General features: G+C 35.4%; 1 protein-coding gene across 3 annotated transcripts; it reads left to right on the top strand.

Annotated features, from left to right (window-relative positions):
- Positions 1 to 45: 45 nt before the first annotated feature.
- Positions 46 to 22,054, top strand: LOC109034278 (uncharacterized). Of its 3 annotated transcripts, none has more exons than XM_072295865.1 (20): positions 46 to 1,405; positions 1,854 to 2,084; positions 2,456 to 2,622; positions 2,919 to 2,970; positions 4,312 to 4,485; positions 5,131 to 5,385; positions 6,624 to 6,794; positions 8,293 to 8,549; positions 9,452 to 9,664; positions 10,870 to 11,001; positions 11,514 to 11,861; positions 12,643 to 12,799; positions 13,617 to 13,755; positions 14,971 to 15,146; positions 15,905 to 16,040; positions 16,968 to 17,032; positions 18,437 to 18,538; positions 18,986 to 19,135; positions 19,586 to 19,734; positions 20,977 to 21,327. In XM_072295865.1, the coding sequence occupies exons 1-20, from the start codon at positions 1,321 to 1,323 to the stop codon at positions 21,133 to 21,135; spliced, it is 3,318 nt and encodes a 1,105-aa protein (XP_072151966.1). In that variant the 5' UTR covers positions 46 to 1,320; the 3' UTR covers positions 21,136 to 21,327. The 3 variants fall into 3 exon arrangements, with proteins under 3 accessions (XP_072151966.1, XP_072151965.1, XP_072151967.1); XM_072295864.1 differs by having other exon boundaries at positions 47 to 1,405; positions 19,586 to 19,888; positions 20,977 to 22,054; XM_072295866.1 differs by lacking the exons at positions 46 to 1,405; positions 1,854 to 2,084; positions 2,456 to 2,622; positions 2,919 to 2,970 and having other exon boundaries at positions 4,318 to 4,485; positions 5,114 to 5,385; positions 19,586 to 19,888; positions 20,977 to 22,054.
- Positions 22,055 to 22,258: the final 204 nt, after the last annotated feature.

Raw genomic sequence — 22,258 nt, 5'->3', positions numbered from 1 at the left:
TCCGAAATTATTTTCCTCCTTAAATTTCAGGTGTTTTTTCGATTACGGGGGGAGGGGTAGGTCTTTTTCGATTGCTGGATAACTAAACTGTAGAGAATAATAAGTACAATGGCTGTGAGAGCAGTGTAGCAGGGGCAGTCAGCCAGAGGCCACTCAGGTGACCTCTAGGTGTCTGGCGCACCTGAAGACGATATCTTGAAAAAGTAGGGTCGGAACAAGTCATGAGGAGCCTTTTGCTCCTGTGTCTTCCAAAGTAATTATTGTTTTTCATCATTCAGTTTTATTCATCATCTCAAATTTGAAGGTAAATTCAAGGGCCCCTTGATTTTTTTGTGAATCAAATTTTTAAATCGTGTTTTCTGCTTCATTTTCACCTTTGAAGGAATATTCAATAGTTTCAGAGGTAAGTATATTACTTTTCAAACGGTAAGTGTAAATCCTATAAAGTTCACTATTCTTAGCTTTTTAAAACAATATATCTCCGTCAGGACTCCTTTTTAATTAACATAATCCTCTGCAGTCTCATAAGTTTTCAGGCATGAAAACATTTCAAATGCATCACATTAATAACTTGTACTACAGTTGGACTGCATTTTGCTATTTGGAACTATAAATTCTGGTTCTTCTGGAAAAACACTTATGTGCGAAGGGAAACTAATGGCACATACGTTGTTTTTAAACCGGGCTAGAATTTATAGTTCCAAATTATAAAATGTAGTCCAGTGCAATCTGTCCCTGTCTGTTCTCATTTGTGAATTGCTATAAAAGGACTTGCCTGTAGGCACTGAGTGTAATGAATCCTACATTTTGAGATTATGTGAATCATTACAAATTCAAAGATTTTGTTGGTTTTTAATCATTTTCTTGTCAGTTTTCCTGCAGGCTGATTGTTGAAATTGATAGACAGAAGGAGTATGGAGCGGTCCTGTTGGTTGAAATGTGTGGTCCATGTAGACAAAGTGAGAAAATGATGGACTAACTGATGGATCTCTCGTCGGTTGCTGTTAGCTAGTCTATTACCTACTTCTTTCGTCCATTTCAACCGCCTGCTTCCACCAATAGAATGCCTTCATATCCCTTTTTTCTTTTTTGTCTATAATTTTGCCTATAAATTTCAATAATCAGCCCGCCAGTTCAGTTTTATCTTCCCTTTTTTTATATTGCAAAATATGACTAACAAAACTAAAAGTGAAGAACCTCATTCCATCTAAACAGCTGACATTGTGGAATGGCCTTGTGAAATGATAGTTAAGTCTCTGTTCTATGCAAATCAATGGTGTTACAGGTTAAGTTTAGCACTCATAAGCATTGAAGGCTGAGATGATCATAATTTTTGCAAGAAACATTTTTTTCAAAATTCCTATTTTACTGTCGTGTGATGTATTATTTTTACAATTCCAGCATTGTAAGTATGATTCTCGGTAATTTCAAGCATTCAATAACTTTAAGTGAAAATCTACACCATTATATTTGAAAACTGCTCCAATGGGTTCTTTGCTCTTAGTCAATTTTCCTGTTTCTTTAGGCCAAAATCAAGAAGAATGTTGTGATTAATCAAATAGCTGGTTGTTTGGATATTTAGTTTTAGATAAAAAATGCTGCCCAGTTAAAAGATGGGGCACCCTCTTTCATTCCTTCCTCTTTCAGAGACTTTAAGGTTTGCTTCAGAAAGTCCACTGTGACAAGAACTCAGTTCTTTTTGTTGTACAGTTTGGTACAGTTTTCTCGATCAACATTAAGTAGTTCCAAACAACATTTCTTTAGTCTTCAGTGCATAGAATCAATTTTATCTTTCGTCTTTTGAGAAGGGAGTAATATATTAATTTTTCTGGTCCTGTATTGAATCAATTTAGTTACAGTAGCAATGAATTTGATGCACAACAATGGAGGAAGAATTCAAGATTTTGGTTTGAAGAATGTGCATGGAGGATGGTCTGTTTGGTCTTCATTTGGTGCGTGCGAAGGATCGTGCGGTGGAATAGGAAAGCGTACTCGCAGAAGGCAATGCAATAATCCTCCTCCTTCCAATGGTGGTCTTGATTGTATTGGCCAGGATACTGAATTCATAGAATGTGAATTACCAGGTGAACTTTTTCTCTTATTGTAAGGGTGATATCAATAAACTTGGGATAAAATCACTGTCTCTCTGTTAACTTTGCCCTAGTGTTGCTTTGCAGCATTTAGAAAGAAGAGACCTTCATTCGAGCCTATGAGTTTGGGGGTATTCTCTGTATAATTTTCTTCTCTTGTTTTCTTTTGTGCTAATGCAGAGAAGGAAATGAGAATATCTTTACTTCAATCAATGTGCTACAAAGTAGACAGTCAGAAAAAGGTGATCGGCAATGTAGAATTAGAGAATAGTCGAATAGGTTTACATGAAGAAGTTAGGGTTCTTAGAAACAGGAAAGAAATTCTGTCTCTCTGTCTTAAAGATCAAACAATTACTTTCTTACAGGTTGCACAATGTCTCAGTTCAAAGAGCTTGTTCAAAATGACCCCATTAAATTGGAGCAGTATACTTATTTGGATGCAATCCATTGCAAATATCCATCATTGGTTGAGCGCTGCATTAAAGCTACCTGTCATTTTGAAACCATCCAGTCTGTCCTGGTCGATGAGGCTGTAAGTATCATTTATTAAAGTGTCCTAGTTTTAAATCATGGGTTGTATGTATTCAAAATTTGGATAATTTCGCTGGGTCACTGCAATCAAACAGAATAACTTTGTCCGATTTGACCTGTCTCTGAGCACTGAGGGAATCAGCAGACCTCTTCCTCATTTTTGTGGAAGTTAGTCCCCTCTTGCTAAGCGCTGCCCAATTGCTGTTTTATATTTATCAGTCCACTGCCTGAATTTTTCTTTGTCACTTTCGACTTGTTGAACTTTTTGTAAATCATCTTTCCTTCTGTTTCCGGCAGAATTCCTATTGGAACGCGTTGCACTGTATTAAACATGGCTTTGGTTGCCCTGGTAAGTTATTTTTTCTTCCTAACTTTTAGCCTTGCAAAGGAGATAATGCATGTGTGTGTAAGAAATTTGCGATTTGACTATACTGATTCTTATGTAAAAGTTCGCAAGAAACACGATGGTGCCACTGGTTTTCTCTGAAATCAACTCCTAAGCTCAAAAAAAGCTCTCAAGTTGAGGCCAAAATGGAGGGTATATCCCACGCTATCCTAAGAGTCCACCTCTACATCAAAACAAATTCTCTATGCAAAGATAGGGAGCAAATACATTGGCAGGGCTGCCACTTTATTTGGGGACTCTACAACTGAAAACACGGCAACCCTGCTAATGTATTTGCTCCCTATCTTTGCATGGAGAGTTTGTCTTGATGTAGAGGTGGACTCTCAGGAAAGTGTGGGATATCCCCTCCATTTTTGCCTCAACTTGAGAGCTTTTTTTGAGCTTGGGAGTTAATTTCAGAGAAAACCAGTGGCACCATCGTGTTTCTCGAGAACTTTTACATAAGAATCAGTAGTCAAATCGCAAATTCCTCACACCTGCAACATCTCCAATGCTATGCGTGTAACCAATCTAATGGGCTAACAGGGGTTTCAATATGTACTCCCTTAATGGTCTTCAATAAATGATAATTTTTGTCAAATCAATGCTTATTTTGAGCTTGGTTATGAAAAGAAAAGAAAAGTGCGGTAGATTTATTGGCCCAGCTCTGCAGCTAATTTCTGAAAATAGTACTATCTTTGGATAAAAACCAGAGGTACCTATATTTTGTTATTCTGAAAAAATTAAGAAACTTTCTTGGTCTGAGAATGAAAGAATAATAAGGGTATTTTCTAAAAAACGCAATTTCATGCCACTTCCTCCACGCGGTGGCTTTGGTGATGGAGATATCTTCATAAAAGCAGTGTGAACTTTGAATTCAGAATGCACAAATACAAAGAATCCATCTTACAAAAAGTGTTTCAGGGAACTTTCTTAAAAAGTTATTATTTGATTCCTGACTGTTTGGACTAGGTGAAAAATTACATTCTTAGCTGATTTGGGGAGTAAAAGTAAAATTTTTAGATGTGCTATATCAACACGAAAATTACTCAATCGTTTTATGTATGCCACCCTTAAATTCCTGCCGCACCCAAGCATGCATTGAAGCAGAACTTAAAATTATTTGATCGGGCTCTTATTTCTGGAGAAAAAATACTGAACATATTTACACAATAAAACATTGATGATCCAAGAAAGTTTGTGGGATCGCTCAAATTTGGAACTCTGACGTTCATCTAATTTTTAAATTAACGCATCTCAGCAGGCAGTGACTATAATTTTTTTACCTTCTCTTTTTTCCTCTAGTTTTTGGAGGATGGAGTAAATGGAGTGACTGGTCAGAATGCTCAGCTCAAATTGGTAAGGGAGTTCAGTTTTCCCTACGAAATTGCTCTGATCCAGTTCCATCATCAGACTTTTATAACTGTGTTGGTGATCCAATTAGATATCGATCATGCATGTTATTTTCTTGTGTTCCAAGTAAGTTTTAAAATTTATTACAATATTTTAAAGATCTTCGTATGACTTGGCAAAATGAACTCTCCAATAAAAAACAGTATTTAACTTACTTTGGGTCATCTCCTAATAGAAAAATACTTCATCAGGGGCAGTTCTCTTATCCAATGTAAACTCAGCCCCCAGGAGGGTTTCAAAAATTGTCTCAAAATAACATACTAATAGATGACAAAAGTACAAATGCAATATGCATGTTTGCAAAAATCAGGAAAGGGCATATAATCTGCTAATAAAAATAATATTCCAAACAATTCAAACTGAGGCAGGGTCTGAGGATAGAAAAGTCCATAAAGAACACTCTTTCCTACGATATCCCTCCGAAACACAAACTATGTGAGAATGTGTTGAATGAATGATGTTATGCCAGTAGAAAAAAGTACATAATCATGGATTTTTAATCTTTGAGGTGGAGGCATACATATTTCGGCTTTAACTACGGCTATTATTATTACTGATGCAATCCATCCCGACCAAAATTGCCACTCTGAGAATTAGGCTAAATGCTTTTGCTTTTTCATGAACAATCAGGTCTATAAAAATTATTACTTCTAAGAAAGTACGAAAATTTAATCATTTATTGCATTTTATAAAGGCGTTTTCATAAAACAGCTGGAGAGTGGTCATCATGGTCTCCTTGGTCTGACTGTTCAAGCTCTTGTGGATATGGTGTCAGGCAGAGGGTGCGTTTGTGTCAAAATGGTGACTTGGCCATGGTTACAGATGGCTCTGTTAATTTTGAGTCTCTGGTCAAGACTTTGTACAACGCTGCGCAAAATATCACCTTAACAATCCAGACCAGTCTTGCGCCAATCTGCAGTGGTCCGTTTCAAGAGTTCCAGATCTGTAAAGCTGGTGATTGTCCAGGTAAAATAAAGTATTCTTCAAAATTATCTTTCTCACACTAAATTTCTGAGGATGGTAATTCATTAGCGGCGGGATTTTAGGTTCAAACAATATGAGGTGTTGAAAAAAAGACGAAGAGAGACAACCTGTACCAGTTCTATAAATGAATCGGCTTATGCGAAAACGTCCGATGTCTTAAAAACCAACTTTTGGTAAACAGCAAAATGCTGTGGAGGCCTTAGAATCGGCGGTTAGAAGAAAGTGAAGGAATGTGTATCTTAGTGGAGGGTTGTAGAAAAGGCACACAACTGTTTCCCCTCCCAACCTCCACCAGTGCTGAGTAATTTTAAAAAAATAGCGTAGGGCATCGGACGTTTTCCGATCAGTCGCACAAATCTGCCCCAAAATAATTATTTTTCAACTCCAAAAACCCTAAAATTAGAGTAAAACATAATGACCTCTGGTGGTACAATTTTTTTTTATTTTTCCTCGGAGGTTTCAATGGAAGCTATGTGACAGCGGAAAAAGAAAAATAATGAACATTGGACGTTTTCGCACGATTTGAGCTCGCCCCTTAAGAAAGGTGTTCAGGACTATCCAGAACGCATAAAATCCATTGTAATTATATGAAGTAGGGTCAATCAATGTTAAATATTATAAAATTTGAACTCAGAGACAGGAAACCCCATGAAAAGGGGAAAAAACAATACAAAAACTGGAGTTTTAAATTTACGGTTTCATTTCCCGTGAGCGTCGCAGCTGTTGACATACATTAACAGAGTTTATGTATAATGCTTATGGATACCTAAGGAAGGGATTTAAACATTTGGAAGGAAGGAGGGGAGTGGGCCCATTATATTCAGCTCTTTGACCCTTCCAAGAATAGAAAAAATGGACATTGGACGTTTTCTCACGACAATTCAATTAAACTTTGTAAATTAAAGATCTTTTATTTTTATTTTTGAGTTTTTTTCTGTTAAACCAGTCCACAGTTTGCCCTCTCGTTTTTTCCATCGCTTCCTATATGGTTAATATAAGTTATACGTAACCAGTAGCATCAATACATAATCACAGTAATTAAAAATCAATAATCAATAAATATTCATTAATGCAGTCCTCATTTTTAGGTATCATTAATTTTCTTAAACATTAAGAGCTTTGTTGTCACCCAATGAAACTGAGCTCTTAAGACTTTGTAGGTTTCATGACAGAATTTAACAGCTGACTCAAATTTTTCGTTTTTCTTTGCCAATTTTCAGTTGAAGGGCGTTGGGCTGACTGGGGATTCTGGAGTGTTTGCTCCACTGAGTGCGGTGTTGGAACGCAATTTAGAAGTCGAACTTGCAGCGAACCACCACCGAAGTATGGTGGAGCATATTGTAGTGGCAGAGCAACAGAAGTTCGCAAATGTTTCCTTCGACCTTGTCCAGGTGAGGATAATGTAAGTTTTTGCAATGTTATTGAGTCAGGCTGACCTTGTCTTTTAGAAACTGACTTTCTTTATATTGTGTGTAGCATCTGGTGTATTGACCCAGTGCATATCGAAAGTTAAAGTCAGCAATCACATAACTCGGCTTGCAACGTTGCAGACTTCCTATCATACTTTATTTTTTAAACGGAAAACTACAACCTGGCAATTCTTTAAAACTGCCGTGATTTTTCTTCTCTGTGCAAAGAAAATACCGCAAAACTTCAAGTAATGATGTCAATTTGTTCTCCTTAAAAAAAAACATAGAGTTGGAGTTTTTCAGACACCGCAAACGAGATATGTGATCGCAGACTTACGCTGTCGATATGACCCTTGTAATGCAACAACAGACCTACTTAGGCTCGGGGACCAATGGTTGGAAAAATATGCTCCTGCAGCACTGATGAGCTCCAGACCACTCGTATCGGTGCATATTCAGACGCGATGTAGTGTTCTTGGGAGAGTGCACCCCAGAACTCTCTGATGAGGGGATTTTTTGTCTCTAGAGGTTCATGGAGGGGCAATCATGGCAAAAATTTGGTAAACGTTTCGTAGATTGACCCTTCTGTTGGCTCTCTAGAAATAGAAAAATCCCTAGCAAAATAATTTGTGGACCCCCGTAATATGCTTTACAAAGCTCTAAAAAGCAAGGGCCCATTTCACGTTCTTACCATTTCAGTCAAAAATATTGGTGGGAGCTACCAAAAATTTGATTAAAAAGGAAGACTGTGGTGCTGTATGTAACAAATGTCAAAATACTGCAGCACACAACTGGTTGAAAGCGCTGAAGGTAAAACCCTTTTGATTGATTCCCCTGTATGAAACTAAAGTTAGAGTTACATGTACATAAAAAGAAAGTCTGTAAAAATGTAAATTTGAAATGAAATTGTCTCTGTTAATCATCTGTCGTAAATACACTACCCGCACATTCATAATAATAATTAAAATTATCACTCAGATGCATAATACCAAACTAATAATTGTAGTAAAAACTTCAGGAAGAAGCCTGAAAGTAAGCAATTAATTTGAAACCCAATACAAAAATTAGTTTTCCAGTTACTTGTATATAGAAATCAGACATCTTTTTCTACTTCGATTGATGCATTTGCCTTCGTAACACTATCCCAGGTTTTTCAATTTTTTCGGGTGTGAAGTGTTATTGTAAGAGTATCAAATCAAATTATTCCTTCAATACTTCTATTACACTAATAGGAGCTTTAACATTTTTTATTTTAAAAATACTACAAGAGCTACCACTATGTTTTTTTCTTCTTTTTTCTGTGATTAAATTTTTTTAATGAAATCAGGATGTGAAACCATATCTTTGATTGTACAGCCTGACTCCTGAGAAAGTGAAACATTCCTTATCTTTGTTGATAAAAGTGTTTGTAATTATTTTTTAGGTAATGATCATCTATCTGTTGATGTGTTATTTATTTCACTCATTTTTGTTTTTTCAGTTTCACTTACAGAAAAGGCTGTTTTTTACGGGAACACTTCTATATGCTACGCAGCTACTGGCAATTATACACGCTTAATGATCATTTTCGTCTCGTTTAATCCTTTCTCTTCAAATGGAACTATTTTGCATAGATATGAGGAGAAATGCCATCGTAGCTGTTCAACAGTCATTTTATTTATACAACATAGGTACTTAAATTTTGTCGCAACACATGGAAGTTGCAAAGCTATTGCAACATGGCCATATCAATTGGAGGTAAATTTTTTTATCTGTTTTTATTATTTCACCAACATTTAAGAATAACATAGACAAACAATGACCAAATGGTTTAAAAATGAGTGTCACTCATCTCTGATGTCATTGATATTCACCCCTTTTCTTTTATAAATTTATTTGTGATTGTCAATTTTTGAAAACATGAACTCCGTTTTTTAGAAAATTTTCAGCAATATGTCTGCAATTTTGGAAATTTTTCCCTGATTTTTTAGCAACTTCTAGCAAACTTGCGCAAGATCAAATTTTTTTGTTGAATCAACTGACCATTTTCCCCCCTTTTTTTTTCTTGGCTAAAAGGAGAAAAAACATTTCGACAGTGAAACTACCAGACCACGTATCTTGGTTTGCGACAATGTAGACTTCATGTCATATAATTTTTTACAAATGGAAAACTACTCAACGTCAATTCTTGAAAATTTCCGTATTTTTTCCTCTCTATTCGAAGAAACTCTTTAAAAATTTCAAGAAATGATATTGATTTGTTCTCCTTCAAAAAAATAAAATGGGAGTGGAGATTTTTTAACACCACAAACGAGATGCGTGGTCTGGTAGTTTCACCGTTGATTTACATTTTGCTTCATTGATTTTACTAAACTCCTAATGGCAGTCTTCTGAACCGCAATCAGGTTGATCACAGCTGGCAATTTTCATAACTAATCAGACCTAAACTAAACGCCAATACTTAACGAGACGAGCCATGGTTTTTAAATTTTTTATTTTTATTTGTTTTTATTTTCTGTTTATTCACTTTATGTTATGAAGACCACTGAAAATACTAAACATGGCTTAAATTTATGAAGAGTTACATGATTTTTTACATGTAGTGTTCTGAACCTCTCAATTTTGCCTAATTTCATCACCTTATTTTTTATTGACATCAGGTTGGATCTTGGTCTGAAGTGTTAGCCACAGTCACTGCTACCGGAATAACTCTGAAAATCAATGATCTAGGTACCATTTCCTCCAGCTTTTCTTGTAAAGTATCACGTTTGAATCATAGTTTGTCCATGATCGTGGGTGAAAATTTCAAAGGTCTAATGAAAAAGTTATCTCTTAACTTCACGCCAGTCCATTTGAAGTATAATGGCCCAGAGGTAATATATCTGTAAGTTTCCTTCCCTTTTTTCCATGCTCCCCTCTTCTTTACTGTCTCAAATAAAAATGCATCAAACTATGATGGTCTTAACCAAATGCTGCTCGAAAGCCTAACTAAATATCCATGCTAAAAGTAATGGCTCTAATATTTTCTATTTCTAGCTAACGTTTCTGAAGAGAATCTGACAGTTGTTACCGACGTAAAATTTCATAAAAAGACCAAACTGTTAAACAACCTCATTGAGCGCTCCTAAGCTCCTCCAGTTTTGCTGAGAGCTTAATTCTCAGCATCTCAAGAAAATGGACTAAAAATAAATAAGGACCTCCAGTTTTAGCTGAAATTTTTTTTTTTTCATTCTCTTCTTAGTGATTTACCTTCTGAATAAGGGTTGGCCAAAATAAAGTTTTTGGAGTGACTGTAGAGGAGAGGGGGAGGCACACATTTTGTTGTAACCCCCCACTGATTGGTAATGGTACATCATAAGGAAGAGAGCAAAAAAAAATACCTCAGTGGAAATCAGAGTTCTCTATCCATCACCAATTATGTTTTACGGTTATGCCCAGGCATCAAAGCTATTTGATGATGTTATCTTCTGTGTGAGTACTTACCACAATTCACTCAACCTCAGTTTAGCGTGTCATGATGAGATTGTATCAACTGTCATCATTACTGTATGTACCATCAATACTAATTATTCATTATCAACTGATGAGACCAAAGTGAAAGAAACTATTAGCACATGTCATCGTAATAGATGATGTTATTCACTTAGTTTTTTAAAAGCAACATCGAAATTCAAAATAGACTTGAGAATATTGCGTTCAGGAAGATTTTTTTATTTTCGTGTTATTTTACTGCATTCATCAGTCAAAAAATTATTTTCCTATGCTTGCAACTGATTTACCATAGCAAATTCCTCATACAAGTACCTACCTGCCCAGCAACGGTTGCCGAAGAGATAGTCAAAATTTTTCTGAGACGTTGCCCCAACATTACTTATTCTCGCAGATAAAAGTAATGTGCCAGCAACCTTTTTGTGATGTTTCTGTAACATTTTTGACAATCATCAGCGGGCAGGATGATTCATCACAGGCTTTTGATGCGGGGATCAAAAGTCAACGAGAAGTCCTTTTGTTCTCCTAATCCCAGTTTTTATTTTTTCAATTTTGATTTGAAATCTATTTTCTTCATTTCTTTGAATAGGTGTACCTGCCTGGACTCTCGCCTTTCAATTATTCAAATTTATCATTTGATACTGTGGACGAAGAAGTTTTCAGTCTACCACTATCAAATGTAATTCATGCTTCATGTCCACCAAATCCCAATAAGTGGAAGGTAAGTAATATTTTGTTTTCCCTGTCGCGCCTTAGTTCTCTTTCTAAATTATCGCCATATCACTTAACATTTTGTACCACTAGGGTGCAGCTTATTTTTATGTTTAGAAAAAAACCAACTAAATATTTACCATTGTTACTTGTCCCTTGTGTCCTCAACTTTCGTCTTCAATGGATATTAATGTGAGAAGGAAAAAAAATCCTGCAGTATTTCAGCGCAATTGAGCCATCTGTGGCCATCTTTTACATGAAGAACTTTTAATTTCTTTTATAATTTGTGAATTATTATTTTGATTCTTCAAATTTAGTCTTATGAAACTGCTGGCAACTTAATCCTTTAGACTGCGTTTGGTAACCCCTAGGTTTGTGTCACGTGTTCTGAGGTCCAAAAGAAAGAAAACTTGAAATAGTTAATTAAAAAGGGACATGAAGTTGCACCTCAGTATTACAGCACGAAAGTTAGTGCCCAAGGAAATTTTCATTTCAAGTGATGTATTTCTTTTTTCTTTTCAGATAATTTTTGCAGTAAAGCCGATGAAACCAAGTGGTCTCCTGTTTTTAATGTCAGGAGAGGACTTTCAGAGCTTTATTGCTGTGACAATTGATATGCGAAATATTGTATTTTGTCTGAGATATGAGTCATTCTATGAGGAGAGGAAAGTCCCTCTCAGTGATTTTAGCAACGGTTGGTTGTACATGAAGTTGGAAAAAAGTGAGGAGAAAGGCTTGAGATTTTCAGTAAATGGTGGCAAAAAACAAATGATAAATCCTTTTGTTCAGAATTATTCATTAGCGAGGATATCTAACTCGTTCAAATGTCATGGTGATGTGTTTTTCGGCAGCATTCCAAAAACATTGAAGGTTGGTACTTCGAACAATTTACAAAGAATTCTGTTTTTTTCTTCTTCTTTTAAGTGTATCGCATTGAAAATAGATCATTATTATTTTTCAGCAAGATCTAATGTAATGCTGTTACAATAATTGAATCGCTCATTCTTAAAAAGACTTTCTTGCCAAAAAAAAAAATATCTAAAATTGAATTATTGATAGTATGGTCTTGCTTTGGAATGGATGTATCTTGTAGCAAAGTGACAAGCAGAAAAATGGAATTTTAAGGCCAGTTTATGGATTGATTATTATAGTCAATTATTGAACTTTAGTTGGTAGATTATTGAGTGATGTTGGCTGAATGTAGTGCAAGGAAGGGTTTCATCCATCAAAATCTCTCATTAATGGAGTGAGAGAGTATTGATGATCAACCCTGTAACCTGCTGATATTATCATGCTCAATAATTTAAAAGAAATTAACAGCATAGAATTCAAAGAACTTTTTTGAAAACTACACATCCCTCTTTAGAGTTAAGAATGGAAAATAGATTTGTTTGGCCTTTCAAAAAATTTTACTTAACATGAAAACTCTTTATAAAAAGTTTTCGATTGGGTAAATGCTTCGAATAAAAATATCGACACCCCCTGAAGAAATCTTTAAGGGAAGCTGGGAATTTATTCTCAAATCAGTTATTGAGTTTCTTATCTTCTCTGACGAATTTCACATCCGGCGTCTGTCCGTGAATAACTCTGATCTGATCTTATGATATCAATGATTTGTTTGCTCCCTCTAAGCACTGTGAGTATTTTCCAGGATCAACTAGAAAATTTTGAAAATCGTATACCTTTTGAATCAGCAGATGGATGGCTGACGTTTTTGAAAATCAACAATGAAAGTATAGACCTCTCAACTTTACTCTTAATTAATCCAGCTCGTGCTTCATTTTACAGTAGCACTTTAGCATTTTCTGGTAAGCATTTCTTGTTTTTTAAGAGAATCTGTCCGATATTGTCTCTTTAAATTCACATTCCAAAAGTTTTGCGAAATTGATATCTCTGAAGATCTCATTTATCATGTGAATAGAGGGGAGTATAAAGATGTGAATTCAAGAATTGCCACCACGGAATTCAACTAACTCCAGTTCTGTCACTGAATGTAAGCTAGAGAAGAAAGCTGTGCTCCTTTTAAAATCACAAGGCAGCTATTGAGAACTTTTTCATAGAGATTATTATTTAGGAATTAAATAATGAGATTAAAGAATAATATTAAAGATAAGTTCCATTACATCGTGAAATAACAAGAGCATTAACTTACATACCATTAGTGATCGTCAATTTTGAAATTTAGTGAATGTGTGTATAGTGGTTTAAGGACAGAAAGTTTTTGGACAAACTACACTGTGTTCACTGTGTTACTGTGTTTTGCACCGTGGGTCACAGACTGAAAGTTTTTAAAGAACCCGTTTCTCACACAATGGCTTGGAAAGTTTTAGCAATCTTTGGTACGGTTGATCATCAATTAAAAACTATTCCCCCGCTTTGATTCCTAGCTGCCGCTGGTGAACAGGAGTACGGTTCACGGTCATTTTATTGATTAAACAAGTAATCGAATCCTATGCTATGCTAGCAGGCAAATTGACTTCAAAGAATACTCTTGTTTTCCATAGTGATTTTGTAGATCTAAATTAGATCTAAAAGAAGAAACAGACTCAATTCGCATAGACAACCAAAGACGTGTGCGAAGCGCACGGTTCAAGTTTTTAATTAATTCAAGTTTTTTTGTTGCAGGGTCATACAAATATGTTCCAGTCCTGCCTTCTGAAATAGTGAAGTTAGCATGTGTCTACAGTCCTGAGATTGAAACATCTTTGTTCAGTGTTCTGTGGCTTCAAGCAGAATTTATTATTAATCCAGATCAGAACCACAGGTTTGAACATTGTAATTTTGCTCTTAGGTTCGTTTGTGGAATGTATGACTCCGGAAAAAAGTTTGATTGCTATCAAATACGAGATACTGCTTATTGCTTAATTCAAATGAAATTGAATAGAGTTATTATACATATTATATTATTAAGACAAATTCACTAAATCTAGTCGTACCATATTGAATTAATACTTTAAAACTCGTGTGTACTTGTAGAAAGATAATTCTAAAAACATTTTTGGTTTTGGCGAAATAAGAGGTCAGGAATATCACTTAAAGCATTCCAGTTTTTCTATTTCGTGATGAATTTATTTTTTCTTCTGGGAGCATGCCCCTTATTCCTTTAATGAGTAAAGTTGACATTTATCATCTCTGGGGACTTAGCCAGAAATTATTCAGAAAATATTCCGAGCATTCTCATTAAAAAAGACTATAATTTAGGAGTATTTGTGTTACCGTATCTAGCCTTCAAGTTTTTGTCTAGGTTAGCAATGTATTCATTTCATCGTTTGCTTTTTCGTCATTTTGGATACGTATTTTGCAACATTTTGTGAAAATCTTGTTTTTAAAGTAGGACTCAATGTGATAAGTTTTTTTTTTTCTTTTTTTAAACAAACAGTAAAAATATATGTCCGAGTTAAATAAATTTCTGAAAAAAAAAAAAAACTCACCACTTTTACCGTACATTTTTTAGTAAATGCGTTTCAGGACCTACCTGGGTCCCTTCCTCAGGATGTATTTCAAGCAGTCGCAGATGTAATCAGTAGTATCCGTTTCTCAGTTGTGGCATCTCTGACGTTGTCTCATCGTTTTTTTCCCTTGCGTATCCGATGTTGTCATCCTTCGCTTTGTTTTTTGGAATTATTTCTTACAGAACATTCTCAGCGTTCTCAATTTCAAAATTATCACTCTTTCCCTCTTTTTGCGCCCCTCAAGGTTTAAAAAAACCTGTATTGCGTAGACTAAAAAATTTATAAGAAAGTGGTAAGTTTTTTTTAAAAAAATTGTTTATCATTCAGGATGCAATGTACCCAAGGGTAGAAACTGATCTTCCTTTCAATTTCTGAAGTTTATGAGACATGATGTGATCATTTTAAATCTTTATGCCAAAATTCTAGTGGGTGCATTGAATTCTCGGATTTTTTCTCCAATTTTTCACAATAAATAATTCCTTACGGTGTAGAGCTTAAGCCTCAATCAATCTTAATGTATTTTTCAGCGGTGTCTCTTACAGCATTACTGACAATGGGAGTGTATCAGAGCTGAGAATTGTAAATAATGGAAATGAAAGCCGTATAGATGGGTTTTATTCCTGTTGGGTGCAACCAGCAGATGCAGCTAGTCAGGGAAAATTATTAATTTCCTACGGTTTGGATGTCATTGAACCAGAATCAGGTTGGTTTTTTGTTTTTTCAACTCGATAATTCTGGATTTTATATCAACTTCTCTGGAGATCTGCTTAAATTTTTTGCAAGGTATGTTTTAAAAATATGGAGGTACTTAATTAGCCAGTTCCTTTTTTTGTTTCTACCCAAGATAACTTTTTGTGCACTCGTTGAAGAATTGCAGATGGCTTCAATAGATGCAAAAGACATAGCATTGAAATGGGAACCTACCTACCTATTATGGTACGGAAGATGTCTCTTTTCTCGAATTCTGCAAGATCCTAGGAAAAATAATCCCCAGAACACAAATCTAAAATTCTGAAAGAACCGCATTAAACCCAAAACACACTGTTTTACACCCGACCTCTTAATTTTTTCCCGTGGTACTTTGTGAGCTAGCATTGGATTGCGAGTCCTTTTTACAGAGCTAAATTTTAGCCCAGTTTGTGGCTTGGACGTTTATTCTCACACACAGCTTATCGAACCCTACATAGTGTTTGTATATTGAAATATGTACTGAGGTACAAAACAAAAATTCTATGAAATTGTGATTTTGTCCTGTTTGACCTGTCTAAGTAGAGGTAAACCTAGAGCATTATTGTACTTTTTTTACACCATCAAATGTTCATTCATGGTCATCACTGTTTCTGTCTCAATTACTGTGTGTAATACACCTGTGGGACAATCATGATGAATCAAACTAAAAAGATGTTTAGCCTCGCCGTCACTGCTGCTTTACTAATTTACAACTTTTTGTCTTTTTCTCAGCTAGCGAATCAGTATTTCATGCAATCAACAGTCGAATAAATACTGGAACAGAAAATCAATGTTACTTTCTGGTACTAATACTTCTATTTCCATTCCTGATTATACTCTGCTGCTGCAAGGAATGCAAGGTGGAGAGGTATGCAAAATTCCATCAGCCCAATAATTAATTTTTTGCGAACCAGATTTTTTTGTTTTTTTTCCTCCTCTTTACTTTTTGCAAAATTTAGAAGCTTAGAGATCATTTTAGAGTCTTACTAGTTCAATTCTGTTAAGAATCATGCTCACATAATTCTTGCAGCATTCAATAAACCAGCAGGTACAAATTCAAGCATTCTAATTTGTGCCCTCTTTCAAAAGTCATGAAGATCTTGTTTTTTGCCATGAAAAGAAGCAAAATCGACCTTTAAACAAGAAGATGTATTTGCTTTTATTAAGCAACATTCATGAAATATTCATACATCCCACTCTCAAGAGGAACCACTGTCCACCCGCATCAAATCATGCACCACCACGGTTTAGGCAGGCTTCTCAATGGATGTGTGTTCCTTCCCAGCCAACACATATACTGAACTGTTGTACATATATGTTTAACAGAAGGCAATAGCTTAGTTGAAGCGCTGAGATCTAGTGTATGATTTAATTTAAGTAGATTATTTTTTCTACGATAAGGAAGTTTGAATTTATGCATCGAAAAACAATTTTTTTGTTGAGAATTAATTTCAATAAATTTCGTCGGGTATAATTTTTTGTGTAAAATCTTGATGAGAAAACATATACATATCATAATGTTTAGATTCGCTCCTTATTTACTGGTACATTAAGAGAGTCTGTGATTGTGCAAGAATTCAAAATTCGATTACATGCTACAACTATGGTTTCTTTCATATATGAGTGTGGTAAGAACTTTTATCAAGAATGAGGGTCACTTTTTAGGTTTGATCCGGAAGCATGGAAGTATTTTGTTTTTTTTTTTCCATATCATCAAGTTAAAGGATTGGTTCAGTAATTACATTTTTCCATTTCATTTAAATCTCATATTTTTATTAATTTTATTGTGTTCCAGAAAATATATCCATGCAACAACTGGAAGAAAAAATCAGGAGAGAGATAAGTACTCACGACCCAAAGGTATATCCAGATCCCATCTGAGTCTTTATCAATTTTCTCTTTGAACCAATAATTTCGTTGAAAATATAAATCATGGGTTTTGAGGACAGCTCCTGAATTAAAATTGTCTTATATGAAAGCATGAAAGCTTATTGAAGCATGTGTCAAGCGCAGGATTATCCCTTGTGGGATATTTGAAGTGTAAAAAAAACAAACGAAAGGGTATTATCATTTCTGATTCTGACGTTAAGCTTGTTCAGTAATTTTTAATTCTTGTATTTTTGAAAAGTATACAGTGCACTCAGATCACAGGAATATTCCCAGATTTCGAGCGATAATAACCCTCCAAAAACAAGTTTCAAGTTGTGCATTTCAAGCTTCTACTTAGATGAGCATCGTCGAAAAGCCTCGATAATATCTAAAAATATTCTTCTTGTTGCAGCCACGACCTTGATCGCGTGTTGAGCCTCTGCTGCAATTTAAAGTCTGTGAAGCTGCGTTTTGATGAAGGTTGCAAGGACCATGGGTCGCAAGCAGCGTTCGAAACTCACCTTTGAGTTTTAAGAGCCATGTGGCGCATCAAGCTTGATTTCTAGGGGCCATTGAAGATTTTTTAGGGGCCAGATTGACTTTTTGCCAATATATCACGGCGCATTTAGTGAAAAGTTAGACCCAAGATGTTTTAGTCACAGAACTAGTAACTGTAACTTGGGGAAAATTTTGAAAATTCACAAAAAAGAAAAATTAGGATATTTTTTTTTTATTGTGGGGGCAGGGCAATTTTTAGGGGTCACGTTGGCGCAGAGCCTTCATTTTTTAGGCGCCATGACCGACTTCTTAGGGGCATTTGGGGCGTTGGCACCTGTGAGTTTTGAACACTGGTCGTAAGGGAATAGTGCAATCAAGAGCATGGCTGCGACGAGAGGGATATTTTTGAACGCCATATTGGTTTTCCTCCTAGAAGTATTTGAAGGGGAGACTGCAACATTGCAATACAAGATACATACTTTTGTAATTTCACAATTAATGTACATGGTCAAGTTAAAGAGTGGAAATCACGACTTGATGCATGTTGGTATAATAGTCATTCACCATTCTGCACAGTCACTACATTAAGACAATGGGGATTGCTAGCCTCCAGACTGTCCCGATAAGACTGATGAGACATTTTTTAACTTTATGAGATCTGGATTAGTCTCGGTAATGTTTAGAGCAATAGAGGCTCAATTAAGTGAGGTTTACTGCATATTCACCGTTTGCCAACATTTTGTCACAATTTTCTAGTTACATACTTGGTAAATCGGGCTGTAATATGTACACCCCCCCCCTTTTCTTTTTCCTGACGTAATATTTCTCCAAGTTGAGAATCATAATTTTCTATATTAATCTCTTGTTTTTTTGTTTCGCTTTTCCCCTCCTTTTTAGTACAGTATTTAAAACTGCCAAATCCAGATCACAATGAAAAATTCCTAACAGGAGATGGACAAAGTTCTGGTTCTGAATCTGAGGGTTCAAGGTTTGATAAAGGTAAGTCAAGAAACGCACAGCAGAAAATAGCTTTCCAATCTTATTTTTTTTTTCATTAAAAAATTACTCCCAAGTTATCTTTAAAACTGAATTTATTACTGAAAACTCAAAAGGAATTGTTTTACTAAATGCATAAAGAAATAAGCGTAATGTAATCAATTTCAATTAACAATTTATCATGGACTTAAAATACTCAAGTAATAAAAATCACTGCAAATCGATTTACTTAGGATCAAACAAATTCAGCACTAAGAACCAGTGTCTTTCAATAAAAATTAGTTTAGAGTAAGTTTTACTCAAAACAAATTGTTTTAAAGTAGGTACCTATGTTGAATTAACAAGTGAAGTATGTACTATGATCGGAACATCTCCTGTGCCTTGAAATCTGACTCATGACTCAATGTTGAGATCGTTTTTTTTCTTCCTTTCTTTGTTTTTTATGAGCAGGAGAATGCTCAAAAGATAACAAAGGTGTCTTGGTTGACAAAGATGGGAAACCTCGTAAAGACATCAACGAGAGCCATAAGAGGAGGTTAACCAGTGGAACTCAGGGCACCCTTGATTCCATCCAGAATCCTCCGACTCTAGATCTTCAAGGTGGGCAGAATTCTCAAAATTGTTGAATTTTTTCATTGTGATAGTGCAGTTTTAAGCTGTGTCCTTCGTGGTTTTCGTTACTACTCTAATTTAGATCGATGAATGAAGAATCCTTCCCATTTTTTCTTTTTTAGGAACGAAATTTGTCTTTCCATTTTCTTCTCAAAGTCTCAGTAGAAAAGGAGAGAGTAGGTATTGTTTTGTCTCGAGAGTTTAAGCAGTGTTTAAAATTCAGATAAAGGACATGAAACTATGTATTTTGACTGGCATATTAATATGTATCTCATTTTTAGAAGCCAATTTAGAAAATCACATCTCAATATTTGCGGTGAATACAGAACCAAAGTTAAATGACTCTCGTCAAAAACGTTCTAATCAATGTCGTATGTAAGCACTCTTTTTAAAAAGTGTCCTCTACTCATTGTTTTCCATAATTGTTTTTCCCTTCAGGCCAGGATAAAACAGGGAATGGCCATAGTTCCTTTCAAGCAAATCTACCTGAGAGGATATTGAGCTCAAAAATAGCATCCGATTCACAATGGCAGACTCATTTGGGTTACTCAGGATATAGCACCTCTGAGGAATTATTACTTGGAACAGTTGAGTATCCAGAAGTTGATACTTCAGTTCAGAAATTGAAGAATCCCAGCAGAAAAAATCTTGAAAAACCGGCATTAAGGAAAGCGCCTGTTCGTACAACTTCCGCTTCCCTCAAAATTAATGTTAATACTGCTGGATATGAAACTACAGCAGGTGAAGAAATTAAATATGTTCACCTTTTACTGAAGCACGGCTATAAATACAGAAGCTATTTCTTTCAAACTCTTATCCAAAAATGTTTTTTAAAATGGGAATAGTGGTATTGGAAACTATAAAATTCTATTTAATGGGTAAAAGATTTGAGAAATTTTATCTTTACTGGTTGGCATGATGAAATCTGAGGTGAATTTTCGCGAGTACATTTGGTCAAGAGACTTTTTCAGGGGATACAAACAGCAGCACAGAAGGTGTAAAAGTTAGCATGAGAAAAAGTTTTTTGTTGCTGCTGTTTCGAGTACTTCTGATGGCAATTTCGAATTTTACCATTTTGATACTCACCTCTAAAAAAGTGAAAATTGCAAAAAACCCGAATTGGTGTATTATCATTCTCACTGATTGTGAATTAATTATGAGATTTAGTGGGGCAAATTATCAAAAAACTAAAAGCCATGGTTTGACAACCATTTGACAATTCGAATCAATAAGGATGAAGTGATAGAATTGACCAAACACACAACTTTATGCCTGCTCAGTTTATCGTAGCCCACTAGCAGAGAGAAAATCTCTCGAGTTTCCAAGATCACTGATTGCCATCAACGTTATCAATTATCTGAGCAATAGCTAACAGGAGGTTTTGATACAGTTGGGAGACCTCTCGGCTTCATGATGAGACTCCCATTTCATATTAGTGCATCTTCAAAAACTTATTCCTCATGGGAGCGTGGTTATTTAAACAACAGTCATATGGATGAAACAATGTTCCGTGTCCATGCTGCCTTCTAAAAGGGAAGAGGCAGTCATTAATCTATCTTTGAATATTTGAGGAGTTAAAGAAAGAGCGGCTGCATGATGAAACTGCTATTGGAGTTTACAAAGACGTCTGCTTTTGAAGTGAATTTCACGCTAATTGATTAGGATGATGAGCATGTTGTAAGTCAACCAATTGAGAGATGCTCGGTTGGTGCGTTATTACTTGAATAGCACCGCAAAATAATTTTATTCCAGAAGGGGTTTATTCTTTTAATGTTTTTCAGTGTTGAATTGTAACCTTTAATTAACTTGTCAATGCATCTTTCCTCTAGGCCTTGATGCAAATTTTTGCAATGACCCAGTCCTTTTCAGAACTAAATGGTCTAAGAAGACCACCTTTGATGAAGTCCAACATCGCCAAGAGACAGCTAACTTGCACTGGCAGTCACATACTTGTCGTTCAGGGAACAGCTCAACTACTGAGACTGTAATCAACACTATTAATTTAGACAGATCAACGGAAGGACAAAAAGACTCCCAAAGAAAACACTTCAAAAATGTAATCAGTAACGGAAAAGAAATTACTCATACATTTCCAACTTTTGACGAAGCAAAATCAGAAGAAATGAAGAATGAAACAGGAGAGGGTGATGAAATAGATATTTTTACTTTACTTCCAACAAGGCGATAGGCACCTCCAAGCACTTATATTTTAGAGTAGTTTTTAAGCTACTATTTCAAAAATCCACTTCTTTGGATTCAACCTGAGTTTGTGCTGTGGTGTAGTATATATATTTATTTATCTCTTAAAAAGGGACGAAATTAGCATTGCCAAACTGGCATTGTGCACTCAAGATGGTGAGATTGGTGAGAGGATTACGGAGACTGATAAGTCATAGTCTATCTTTGAAAAGTTATCTTGAGGAGTGTAAAAAATAAAAACTTTCGGATCATATTTAGTTGTAAACTTGTGAAAATGAAAGGGAGAGTCTGCTCACCACAAAAGAGAAGGGGCTTTTTAAAACTGAGCCTCGTTCTCAGTTCAATTCTTTTTCTTCTTACTTTCAGCTTGTTTCCTGCTGAATATTTTATTAGCACAATCATAAAATATCATTGTGTATTCTATGTTTAAATAGGAAACAGAACAGCTCTGTATTTTCGTTTTCCCGCTAAGGACATATCAATAGCTGTGGAAATGTATATCATTGTCTTTAATTTCACCATCAATCATAGTTTGAGGTCATCTTAGCCCTATAATTTGTGTTTTGTACTGAAGATGATTAAAAATGGGTGGAATATTGTTTGGGTATTGATCGGTGAACATCGTTTAGGTGCTGAAACAGGCCGATGCTTTGATTCTATTAGCATAACGTAAGTCCTCATTGAGTTAATGGAGCCACAATTAGAGGTGCCTTTGTTATCTTTAACTTAATTGTCTGCTCTGGGGTTGGATATCTATGATGTAAATCACAACCCTTTATAAGATGCCCTGATAAGATGGTATCAAACGGCTATTGACAGTGAAATAAAGCACTAACTACAATATTTGGACGTATTTCTATCAAACGGGACCAAACCGCCAATTTGAGTTCCTTTTGAGGAATTTAGAATCCC

This window comes from Bemisia tabaci, chromosome 2 (assembly GCF_918797505.1).
Source record: "Bemisia tabaci chromosome 2, PGI_BMITA_v3".
Classification (NCBI taxonomy): Eukaryota; Metazoa; Arthropoda; class Insecta; order Hemiptera; family Aleyrodidae; genus Bemisia; species Bemisia tabaci.
This window is presented reverse-complemented; position numbering and strand designations above follow the sequence as displayed.